The sequence below is a fragment of the Parasteatoda tepidariorum genome, chromosome 5 (genome assembly GCF_043381705.1).
Source record: "Parasteatoda tepidariorum isolate YZ-2023 chromosome 5, CAS_Ptep_4.0, whole genome shotgun sequence".
NCBI classification, from domain to species: domain Eukaryota; kingdom Metazoa; phylum Arthropoda; class Arachnida; order Araneae; family Theridiidae; genus Parasteatoda; species Parasteatoda tepidariorum.
The window spans coordinates 43,334,881-43,348,758 of NC_092208.1; the positions used below are offsets into that span (position 1 = coordinate 43,334,881).

The 13,878-nt window shown below is 29.1% G+C and overlaps 1 protein-coding gene across 1 annotated transcript in view; it reads right to left on the reverse strand.

Moving 5' to 3' along the window:
• Positions 1–581: 581 nt before the first annotated feature.
• Positions 582–13,878, reverse strand: part of LOC107439110 (kelch-like protein 41) — a gene marked incomplete in the record, with an annotated part of 65,599 nt that continues 52,302 nt past the window's right edge. The window contains 3 exon segments of the mRNA XM_016051598.3: positions 582–779; positions 2,352–2,581; positions 3,720–3,920. Coding sequence (XP_015907084.3) covers positions 619–779; positions 2,352–2,581; positions 3,720–3,920 — 592 coding nt within the window.

Genomic DNA, 13,878 nt, shown 5'->3' on the forward strand with positions numbered 1-13,878 from the left:
AAATACATAAGGAACTTGGATAATATTGTGGACATCGCTTGAAATTAATTTTAATTTAAATTTAAAAAAAGTATGTCTGCGAGTGCAAAGTCACTGGTAACAGCTAGACGGTAAAAAAATTTGGTCAATATATGGTTTAAAATAGATTAAGATGTTAGGATTGGATAAGGGGTTGAAGAATTAGAATATTTCAATACAATTGTGCCGTGTAATTCGACTTGATTACCATTAAACTTTATACGTTGGAAAAGAAATTTTGAAAGGTGGACGAACTGGTTGTCAAATGCGTATGTTGTATTATAAAAAAAAGGAATTCCATGAAGTGATTAACCTTTACAAGACGGTAATCTGTACAGAGTCTTTGGTAATCCCAGAGAAGATTTGAACGTTTGGAATATCATAGCAAAAGCACATATTTGTTTCCTTCAAAGTGTTGTATAATTAATAGAGTTTAAAAATAGTGTTGGATACCTATTTTAGCAAAACTATCGAATAAAAGCAAAAAAGCAAAAATAAGATGGAGAGAAATTCCTACACACTCTCAATAATTTACAAAAAAACAATAAAAAATAAATAGCACGTACAAATATAATGCTGTTTATTTGCAGTATCTGGCATCTATTCTGACGAAATCATTGGTACTGTTACAGCTGCAAATCCACATAAAGGCCTGGGTAAAACTGAGAAAACACTCCAAGTGCGATTTTCATATATCAAGATGTCATCGTATAAAATCTTTCCTTCAGAACTCAGTCCACCAATCACGAACAACGAATTTCCTGAAAATACACAATGCAAGCATTTTATTATCATCTAGCAGCTGATTGATCGTAAAGGTAAGGTACCCAGTAGGGCACCGAAGTCAAGCATCACAAGCGGTCAGTAAGTGGGTAAGTGACAACTTTGATCATCCTGAGTAGTGACCGAGGGCACACGGTATCGGTCCTAGTTAAATTGTTCTACAGTAAAGTGCTCGACTTCCCACTCCGGTCTTTTGGCCACCAAAATGGGGTTGCCATCCCCACCGCAGAGGATCAAATTGCGATGGTATGTCTTCGGATCATCTTCAGGGTTGTTTACGGGACAGTCACCATTAATCTATTGTACTGTTCTAGTACAGATGTAAATAAAGTACCTACCTACCTAAATACAATGATTTCAAAATACATCAATTGTCTGGTATTTATAATGTTGACTACCTGACGGAAAATTATATATTTTGCTTTCTTTTCTAATAATCTCCAATCTATTTATTCTTAAGGTTTATTTCACTTTTAAATAATGTCAGGTACGTATGTTGAATTACATATCTATAATAATAAATGAAAAAGTTTTTGCCAGTGTGTCCATTTGTGTGTATCTCTTGAACTCAAGAACCATTTGCAATAAGATCCTAAAATTAGGCAGTTAAGAGGCAGTTTAAGCCACAGTTACTAAAAATCGTTTAAAAATTTCTATGAGTTCGTTCGGAAGAGATGTTTGACAAATGAATTTTTCTCTTAGGATTTATCACTAAGCATTGTTATAAATTAAACTGCAGGCATGCGGTTATTTTTATTTCTCATGTACTTAGAAGATAACATTAGGGATTGCTTTCTGATAGCTCTATTTAATCAGAAACGAGTTTCACGGAGAATTATTTATGAGTGTTCTTTATTAGTTGTTTACCTTAAGCGATTATCTTAGGTGAGCACAGACAGAATCGAAGTGGAGTGACGTCCCTTAATTAGTACTTAGCAAGTGGTTGCTTTATTAGTGATTGCGTTCTTACAGCTCTATTTAATCAGAAACTATTTATGAGTGTTCTTTATTAGTTGTTTACCTTAAGCGATTATCTTAGGTGAGCACAGACAAAATCAAAGTAGAGTGACGTCCCTTAATTAGTACTTAGCAAACTATCTAAAACTATGCGTTAAATTTGTTAACGGTTACGTTTTTAAAACGTGCTTCTATAAATCTATGTACTGCTAATTATTAATATTATAATTAGCAGTTTTTTAACAGTATTAAGTTAAAAAAGTGGGTAATGAACAGTGCACAAAAGAGACTACCCTGAATAATTTCGATCTAAGGATCGGATCTTCACATTCCAGGACTCAATCTTACTGGTTCGAGGGGGTAACCTCAAATATGTTAATTAATAAGTACAACAACATAGAAGTACAAAAAAACGGGTATTCAGTGAGTAATTAATAGGTTTTAATGAAATAAAGTTAAGGAGACATATTTTTGCTATCTAAATATTTAAAATATTATATTAGATCCATGAAGAGATGAAAAATTCCAATAGTTAATACTCTATCATAGTATATGACGATCCAATAAATTAAATTTACGAAGCAGTAACTTACCAATTGTCATAGCAGACATAAAATGTCGAGGCCAGGGCAAAAAAGTTAATTCCTTCCATTTTTCTGTACTTTCATCATAATACAGGACATCTTCAATACTTTTCTCCTTACCAGCGTCTTTTTCATCTTCAATTGCGCCTCCAATTACACAAATCATCCCTTCATATTCAACAGCTGCAGAAAATACCCGTGCCCGTGAGTGAGGTAAACGTCGAACATTTGAGTGCCATCTGTAATGGATTAGAGCCTTATGAAACATTTAAGTTTTCTCAAGAATCCCACAATTGCTTTCCAGCTACAAATAGTTCTACTATTTTACTATTAAAAATTTTAAATTACGAATTAAAAAGAATTTAATGAAAATCAAACATTAAATATATGTGTTTGGCATCATCAGCAAATGCCCGTATTCGTGAACGGTGTTAAACGTCTAACATTTGAGTGCCATCTGTAGAAAATTAGCGTCTTATGAAATAACAAATACTATAAAGCTTTCACGAGGACTCTTGCACACTAAATGTCTATGGTGGTCTGTTACTATGGAAACAAGAGTAAAACCATTTCTATGAAGGGAAAATTAAGAAAATGGTATGACTCTCTTAACAATGAGTAACGCTCAATTTATCTTCATCACCACAGCAACAGCCGTCACGAGAAGCTATTATCTGGAGGGAGTACTCGTGAAAGCTGGACAGTTGCAAACGAAGAAGAATGTACAGATTAAAACGCGCACTAGATCTCGGTGACGCAATATTGTAAAGGATATGTATATTAGGCTCACATTTCTTTAGTGTTTTGTTTCTAGTTGACATAATTAAAGAACTTGGTGCAAAATATTGATAAGAAGCATTTCAAAATACTTTAGGCTAAAAATTTTTGAGAAGCACTTTGATTTACATGCAAGCACCCAGATTTTTATCTAAGCTGTGGTTCCAACATTAATAAACTCCGGAAAACTGCGAAGTACTAATCTGGAAATAGCATTAAAAGTCAATTTGATATTAAAGTTCCACTAATTAAAAAAACATGGCGTATCATTATAAAGCTCCAAGCAATCTAAATCTTTATATAGTTTTTCTTCTTTGCTTTATTTGAGAAATTATTTTACAAAATACGAACAAGTTTATGAACATACATGGCTTGCTACAAAATACTTATCAATTTTTTTTTTTAGAAAAATAAATTATGGGGAACGAAATGGAATTCCAAACTTTCTGTTCTAACATTTAATATCCATGACTACAATAAATAAGTAATCATTCTTAGATATTATATGCTGGAACATGATATCTAAGATTTATAAGATTAATTTCATCCAGAAAAGACTTATTCATTAAATGTATATCACTTTCAAATGTAAAATCTTACTCTTTTTTTTGTGGATCGTAACACTTTACTTTTCGGCTCGTTTTTAGTTCGCCGTCATTCCCCGGCACCATTCCTCCAATCATCCATAGTTCTCCATTGTGGCTGCATAATGCCATTCCAAGCACACCTTTGTCTAGAGATTCAATCTGCAATTCCCAGGCATTGGAATTCGGGTCATATACTTCAATTGAAGACAGCACTCTGCAGAGAGTAAATAATATGGGAGTTTATAATTTTTCAAGCTATTCATTTTGTGGACAAGTAAAGGATTTATATATTCTAAAAGTGCATTTTAAATTAAAGTAACTGAGAAGGAACATTTTTTAAAAACAGGCTTGCATGAAGTTAAATACAATCATGAAAAATGTGACCCAAATGGTTTAATTCATCGAAGGTAGGGGGGGTGAATATTTAGTCCTTTTCATAGTGCATGTACCTTTATTTTGAAATTTTTGCTTGACAAGAATTTTTCGCATAACAATAAAGCTCATTTGCTGATAAGCAAATGTTTAAGGGGTTCTAAATGCCCTACAGTGCAATTTTTAAAAAAAGAAACTAAAAATAATATTATTCATGACATAAAGTTTATTTGAGCATAACAATGTGATCAAATATTTGTAATATCGAATATTTGTCCATGTAACGAATGTGATCGAATATTTGATCCTTAATGATATGTATAATATTTTTTAACAAGTTTGCACACAAACAATCATTTAAACGCTTAATTTTAATAATGGTTTAATTCTACTCTTGTTTATTTTGAGATACAGGTCCTTGAAATCTATTGAGAGTATGTATTTTTTCCATATCCTGTATGATTTGTGGTGTAAACTATTGGATAATAAACTATTCTTAAGAATACGGCTGTCCTCAAACGTTTGAGATTAAAGAAAAAGTTTGAGATTAATGAAAAAAAATGGATTTTAACATGAAACCAAATTTTTTAGCGCATAATTTCATACCTGTGATTTTTTAAGAGCAGTAACATCTTTTAAATTATCGTAATTTAGTATATATAACTGCAAAAATTACGTTTTATCAAATTTTTTATCACGTAAAATTTTACTGTAAAAAATACTGATCGCCTGAGTTTTTTTTCTTGTAATTTGATCCGCAATTTTTTGCAGTGTACCCCTGATTTCACATTGTTTAAATAGAAACTAGTATCAGCTATTGATAGAAGCTCATTTCTATGATGTCACTAATCTCATGCACTTTACATTGATTTGGTTGAATTTTATCGGCCATAAAGAATCAAATACAAATATTTACGAAAGAAAGAGCAAGAATCTCCTAATGAAACACGATTTTGATTAAAAAGAACTGTAAATCAGCTAAAATCGCTAATCATATTTTTAAATAATTAAAAAAAAATACAGAATCAAATGCTTAAGATTAATGAAAATGTATCATAAATGTAGCAATGAAAATGTTGTGTTATGCCGATAATAAACATTTGGAAAAAAATCTTCTGAATTGTCTGATTACAAATTTTTAACAATTTTGAATTGACAAAAACTGACTCTCAAATTGCTCAAATCTTCATTGCTCAAATTTTTGAATTCCGTTATAAATAGTTCTGGAGCTATAGATAGGTAAATGAGGATTAAGTTAGATAAATGAACAAATACGGATAGATGAACACAGACACAAAAAAATGAACACAGATTGTTTCGTTCATTATTATATATAATTAATTGTAGAAATTTAATTTGGATGGATAATGTTCATTACAAAGTATTTAATTTTTCAAAATATGAATTCTTAGAAAACAACTTTAATCGTCATTTTTTTTCTTTGTGAAAATATATACTATATACGTATTAAAAACAAAAAGAAATCTAAAATTTTTAATCTAATAACAAAGCTCTTGCTTCGTCTTTCAGTAATGAACTTCAGTAACTTTTCTTATTTATGTAAATTATCAGTTTGCGACATATAGTGTAATTCCTATGATTTCATTTTTAAGCAAGAATCATTTAAAAAAATAAGGAAATCTTTACGGTGCTATTAAAACATAAAAAAAGAAGAAGAAAAATCCAATAAAAAGAACAATATTCTGTTTCCATAATATTTTTTAAACGTAATTTTATATAAATCATCACTCTATACGTAAATTTCTTCTAACAACATTATATTAAAGGCAAATTATTAATATATTTCATTCATGAATACCTCACAAAAAATATATGAGCCGGATATATATAGCCAGATATATATATACATATTTTTTTGCTATAAATCCCATTCTTGCCAGAACGTTACGATATTGGTTTCGCCACTCTCACTTCGAGGAACCTTTAGACCGTTAGAAGTTTTATTTTTGGCCATCTTTCTTTTATTTAGGATAAAATGTGTTGTATGGAGACGATGAAGAAAGAAGGACGTACTGTGAGATATTTACGCAGTTAAGGAATTATTTCTTTGCAGATCTTAAGAACAACGAAAAGCAGGAAACTGGCGAAATATCTGTCACGTATTTCGGCATTAGTTATCTCAATTAAATTCAGAATAAAATACCGATGCTTTCCTTTAGGTAAGTAATCAGGGGTGGCATAATTTTATATAAATCATATAAAAATATACAGCTGTAAAGGAAATTACTTTGGTAAATACATAGAAGAATGCATTAAAGTAAAACAGAATTATCAAATTTTAATATAATTTCATTCCGGGCAGGGCTAGAATTTGAGATACAAAAACGAGGGAGTTAATCTTCGACTAGATTTTTATTTATATCTAGATATTATGATTCTATGCTTATTAGTAGCGTGAGAGATTATCAGACTCTCGCAACGAAAATAGGAAAAGAACACGTCAAATGAAAAAAATATATACTTAAAAGGGTTTTAAACACAAGAAGAATTTAAAATATTAAAAGTTATTAAAAAGATTAATTAAAACTCAGGAATAGATAAATTAACAATGAAATGATCTAATCTCGTTTATCCCAGATCGTTGTATCTGCAAAAAATAAGTGCTTTCTGCAGTTAAGATTTCATGGATTCCCTTAAAATACAAAATAAAACAATTTAGAAAACGAACCTAAGTAAAACCTATAATTAACTGCAAACATTCGAATTTTACTGGGAAGTGATAGCCTTGTCAGTGTTTGAATGTATTTTTCTAAACCTTTTTTGGGGGACAGTAAAATTGCAGACAGTGTAATAACTTGAAATTCCCTCACAACCGCGCTCACTTAGGATAATAACATAATGAAAATAAGAAACAAGAAAAATGATATCAAGGTATAAGTATCAAACTTGGACCCTAAGTAGGGGTCTATGGTCCAAACATGGCTGCCAGAGGAAAATTTTATAGAACAATTAGGGGGGTCTCAGTGGGCCCATAGAGGTATATTGCGAAAATGAGCGGAGAGAGCTTTTGAAGCGAAACTAGGGTAGGCTTCACGTATCACCGTGGAAGGATGGTAGGACACCGGACAAGCAAGTTCGCTGCTGGAGGGAGGGGTCGTGGGTTCGAATCCCAGGGACGGGCGACGAAAACAAAAAATAAAGGAAACCATAAAAATTATTTAATAGAATTTGTTTCATAAAATGCAGCAAATTATAGCATCTTTTCTAAAGCACACAATAATATACTAAAAAATTAGAGCTTTCTAATGATGTTGTATTAATANTTAAGAAAAACAATCCATTTCGGACAAATCCGTGGCTAACATTATTTTTTTCAAAATATGCAATTTATGTTTCTCTTTTCTACTTTATATTTTTTCTTAAATAAATATTTATTTTCTAATATTATTTATGGTCAACTATTTAAATTATCCAGTATAATATTACTTTGCGCACATCCATTTCGGGCCCATCCTTGGTAACTAACAAATCAATGCACAGCATAGCAAATCACTTCAGCAATGCAGTAAGAACGGCACTTTAAAATCCTCTAGTTGCACTCAATTCGCGCTTTTGTTTTCATATTTTGTAATCTGGCAATCTTGTTGCGAAAATATTTTTAAATCATTCTTGAAAAATTTCCCGTTCATGTAAGTACATCTGATTTCGCTACTCACTTTATAGTTTTTGTTTTGTTTTTTACTGTTTTTTCTTTTTATTTTATTTTCTGTTTTTACGTGTTATTTTTACTTATTGTGTTCTATTTTATTTGTTGTAATTTTTGTAAAAGAATTTTTTGAGAGCTCCTCACACTATTGTATTAATATATTTTGCTTTGGCTATATTGATACAATATCAGAAAGCACTCTTTTTTGCAAGTATAATCGTGTGGGCTGATGAAAAGATTATATCTTTTATTTTCCGTTTTTTTAAAAAAATTTCATACTTTTTTTTTAATCAGTTGTTTGTTATTTTTTTCATTATTATTCCCCTCCCCCCTTTCGCATATGTCTTTAATTTTCCTTTGTTTTATCTTCATTTTGACTTTGTTATTATTGCTGACTTTTTTTCGTATTCATTTAATTTATCTAAGTCAATGTAACTCTCATCCATAAATTTTACACCATTCATTAAACTAATTAAAAGCAAATATTTCAAACAATAATAGTTCCATAGCATTTCATTAATGGCTGGCAAATCAAAAAAAGAAATTCAAATTCTCTTTGACTAGAAATTAAAATAAGAAAATGAATTATTGAAAAAATAAATATTTAGGGAAAAAATTCATTATTTTGTCAAAAAATTTTCAAGTATCATTAAATATTAAAAAATAAGTTTAAATACATTTATTTTAAAGTGAATAAAAAATAGTATGCTAATGTATTCAATTAGCGTCAAAATCTAATTATCACCAGAATGGAATAAATTTATTCAGGTGACTCTTCACTCCTCGAAATTATTCCTGATTCTTTTCATAGAAAGGGCATTTTTTAATATTCTTTTTCTGGAAAAACTCGTACGATTTCTGGAAATCATTTTATAATGGAAAAAAATCAAGAAAAAAATCATAAGGGGTGAAGTACTCAAAGAACATTCTTTTTTCTGAGAAATGTTTTGTGATAGATCATTATTTTACATTTCTTCTCTTTTGCTAGAAGTATCAAAAAGTAATACAAATCTACTGAAGTATTTGTTTTCGCAAAAGTTTGTTATAAAATTATTTTCAATACAATACTTTTAATTTATATTGCATTTATAAAATATTTTTATTCAAAGATTGCATTTCTAATTTTCCTTAAGCCTTAAGGCCGAAGATTTAATTGCATCAATTTGGAGTGATAAGTAGTAATATAGAACTAATTAGGCGTGGTAAGTACAAGTTGGTCGAGTAGTACAACGATTCGTATATAGTGTTCCAAGAAACCCTAATGTTCCCATAAGAATCAATAAGGGTTCCGAGGATAAGAAATTATTTTAAAACTATCAATGATTTTTGAAAACTGTGAACAAATGAACCGAATGAATGAACCGAATTTTGAAAACAAATTATTGATCTATTATCTATTTAATAGTTTGATTGATCTTGTGAAATTATTTAAAGTAAAATACCAAAAATGAATGCAAATGTTAATAAAATAAAAAATAAGAAATTAGTTTTGTGAAAAAAAAATTTTTAGTTTGAAGATATCTAGAATAAATAATGAAAAGCGCAGGCATTTACGGAAAATTTCATTAATATTTCCCATTGCGATTTTAAAACAATATAAAATAAAGTAATTCGCTTATAAACTATCCTAATTCGCCTTATTTCTTTCACTTTCAGCTTATATATACAACAAAACGATTCAAAATTAAATTAATACAGTTTTAGTGGTGTGAATTCTACTGTCGTATATAAAACCTAATTTAATATAAGAGCAATGAAAAATTTCATTATCGTCTTATTAAATACTTTAAAATAAAATAGACTTTTGTCAGTTGTCAGACTCTCAAAATTGTCTATATATACTTCATTTATAAGATCAGGGCTCTGTGGAAAGAGAGTTGATCATTTAGGGTTCCATAGCCAGAAAACATTTAAACCCCGGGACCCCACATATGCCAGGGGCAAAAAAGTCCCTTTGGGGTAGAAAAAACAGTTGGATAACATTTATAGATTTATGGCAATTTAGTCTTAGAAAGTGTAATACTGTTTCAACTTTTTCTGGTATTATATTTAGATATTATTAGATCATAGATTGCAGGACAGGTGTCAATAGATCTTCTCGGGATGAGGTTCCATCTTAGACAATATGGATTTATAATTTTGGGTTTTGATTTATAAGAGTCTGTCTGATTTAACATTGTAAGTAATACAACATAGTGAGTCCTGTCTAGACACACAAAATCTGTAGTATGTCTGATATGATATTATTATGTCCGACAGGCTATAAGAAGTTTTTATAAATAAGTGAGACATTCAGTTATGTCTGAAACAGTACACCAAGTATTGCAGTAACATAACTCTTAAATCAGCTAAAATATTATTTTTCCAGTTTTCGAAACATAAAATTATTATAGACCAAATATTATTTTGTGTTTCTAAACTTTACACTAGTTTAAATGTGTCTGCTAGTAAGAAATATATTTTCGCAAAATGATTTGAATCAAAAGAATATAAAAAATATAAAAAATCATTTTAATTCTTAGATTTTGCACAAAAAAAAAATTTTTTTGTAGAAAAAAATATATTTTATTTTAATTTTAATGTTTGCAATGTTTTATCTAAATCATTACTTCCCATTACGCTTGAGTGAAAAATAAATTTTAAATTAAACGTAAATAAGAAAGCATAAAAGCTCTTTATTCCTACGATAAAATTTGTATTTTCATATCATTTTTGAATTTTTCTTACTTAAATATTAACTTATTGTGATGTCATTACAGACATTACACATTTCCTAGTTTTTAAATTTCTTAATCCTGTTATAATTAAATTAAATCAACTATTTAATTTTTATCACATTTTTAAAAAAGCGAATAAGAATACTTTTATTCTTTTCTCAACAAACAGTGTAACGGATAACTTTTTAATTCAACTTCAACGCAAGTGTATAACTCTTTAATTCAACTCCGCAATTAATCAAATATCAAAATCGATAATTAACTTTATATTTTTAGCTACTTTTATTTTTTTGACTACACAAATGTTTGGTTACATGGTTATATTAAACTCTAACAGTCTTTTGGTGATTAAGCTGTAGACAGATTATTTGAAATTTAATATTAATAAACTCTAAGCTTGGTTTGCTTTATATTTGGCTATATCATCTATCGATAACTCGCCAAATTTTGGATCTCTTCTCATGCTAAGTCTCCGTTAGCAATTCGCTGGAATTTTAAGTTCTTGGCGTTAAGACTCAGGGCTAAAGAGAATAGAAGGGCTAGTTCACTCCGCTCATAGAGCTGAAGCTACGATTTCCCTCCTCATGACGTCACTGTGTCTACAGATCTCGGAGATCGCAAGCAAAGATATGATAACTTTGCATCTTTCTCTTGTAAAAATAAGTTAGACTTTTTCTGGTTATTAGCCTTCAAACTTTACGTAATTAACACATTATTTCCGTTCATAAACATAGTTCAAAAAAAACTTTCTTGGTTATTATATTAAAAAAATACCATTTTAAACTTATAAAAATGTTTTGCTAGTTGGTGAAAATGACACGATAAATACTTTATTTTAAAAAGTTCAGTTTTAACTTTAACTATTAAGAAAAATGAAGGCATATATCGACACTTTTTTTATCTACATATTCTTTTATAAAGATAAGTTAAGTTAAATTTAGAATCCCTGATTTTAAAATATGTCGTTAATAGCAATTTGTTCATACTTAATCATTAGGAAACATCAACCTTAAACGCTAATTACTGAAACAAAATAATAATTTAGGTTCATAATGACATTAGAAATTTTACAATTGTTTATAGATATTTAAATTTACGATGATATAATTTATAGATATTTAAATTTAAGAGAAGATAATTTTTTAAAAAAATCATAAATATTAAGAATAACTACATTAAAAAATATGTTAGAGAATTCCAACTATATACTATATATTTTATTTATGCTTTTTATTTACATTTTAATATTTTTTGACTTTATCCATTTTTTTCACCTGCTTTTCTTTTTGAAGTAACGAGGCGGTTTCTATTTAGATAATGTAACGAGGCGGTTTCTATTTAGATAATGAATTTTTATAAAAGTTCTTAACGACGGGATAAACGTATTGCTGTTTTATATTAAGTGTGTCATTTCGGAAACCATTCTTCACATAGTTGTTCATTTACTTTAGGGAACACGCGGAAAATTATATTTTTTCCATTTGTTTTTCTATCAAAATTTTTTCAAGTTGCAATCGCGCAAACTGGCATTTCGATAATAGTTTTAAATTCTTGTAAATTCACTGCAAAAACTGAGGAAAGTCATTATAGAAAATAACAAATGTCTTAGAATATCTCGCAAAAAGAAATGCTCCAATATTAGTTAGAGCTAGTAAGGCCGAACACTCCGTGTTTGAAGTAAAAGTGCGAGCTTTGCGCCAAAGGGACGTCACTAGAGAAAATCGGAGGATTGGGGTGGCGAGAGCTACTTCAAAGGAGTGAACCAGCCCTTCTATTCTCTTTAGCCCTGGTTAAGACTGGGGATTTTTTTATATATCCAATATATCTCAGTCCGACAGTTGAAAGGTTACAAAATTGTAATATAAAGATGAATACCTATATAAAGAAAGCGCCTTCGTCTCTGTGAAAGATAAGCTTAATATTTTATTTTGTTAATATAATACGTTTTTTTTTTCAAATCAAAAGTGTGGCAATATTTGTTAATTTTAAAAATGCTTTTGATCGTATCTCAGGTATATTCCTGTTTTAGTACAAAGACAAAGTACAAGAATTTTCACTTTTATTTAACGGCAATGATACTTATGACCCCTACTGTGCGCAAAATTTCGCTATTTGTTACAATAATTCTAAAAAGCTATATCAAAACATCTTATATTCTTCAATTTGAACACTTAAGAAAGCTTTAATATAGAAAAGTATTAAATATAAAAGCCCCACACTTAAGATAAAATTACTTCAAAAAAATTTTAACAATCACTAAAAAGTCTCCGACTCTCGAAATAGATTTTTTTTCTTTTATCATTAACACCACAATTTTGTTTCCTATTTTTTGTTCACAAATTTTAATGTTGAAACTTGAATTAGTTGTAATTTAAATTTTGATTAGATCGCAGAAATATTTTTATTAAAATAAATTCTTTTGTAATTTATCTCATCCATTATTTTGAAAGTACAGTTTTAAATACAGCCTAAAATGCTTTGAATTTAATCTGATATAAAAAATTGTATGGAAAGCCCAAATAATAAAAATTTGCTTTCAAACTTGTTACCCCGGGCTTTGTTCATCGCTTTAAATGTCATTTCATTATCTGAATGAAGAAAACCCTAACTTTTCATTAAAACGTTCATTCTTTTCTGTGATTTTTCTAATTTATTATTATTCTTAAATAGAAATAAACAGAAGAATCGCAAAACGGAAATCTTCCTTAAGCTTTAAGTTTCAAGTCTATCATGCACCTGCTTCATTTGAATAAAGTTAAATAAACATTTCATAGCTTCCGTACTGACAATTCTTATTTCAAAGAAAAACCCTCAGATTAAATTGAAATCTTTTTTTTTGTGTGTAAAAAGGTAACTTCTTCTTCTAGTATCTCTATTAACGATTGTTTACATTGAGTCTCTTTGAGTCTTTTCACATTTGAAAGACAAGTCATTCTTCATACTGAATACAAATAAAGTCCTTAAGAACGTGGAACTTACACGGGGTCAATATTAGCATTTCTCTTTTATAAACAGGAAGAGAAAGAGAATATTTTTCAAAATAAAATAGCTTTTTACTTTTGGGAAAAGTTTATGTTAATATACATCAAAACAAAAAAGTTTAATAAAAAATAACATGTAAATATTTATTTACCACTTTTTGGCAAAACATGATAATTGGAATTATATCCATATTTATATAAATATAGCAGACTTTCGAATGCCGGCCAAACATTGAAACATGAAACAAAACGACATTCTCGATCAGTTGTATTAATCTCAATTAATATTGTGGCAATAACGGTCGACAGTGCGTATAATGTATTTTCTTTTCTTTTACATAAATTAAGACCCCAAAATGTTAAAACCCAGAGAAAACTGTAATTAAAGTAAAGAACAGAGGGGTAGAGTATATGTATATATATATATATGTATAT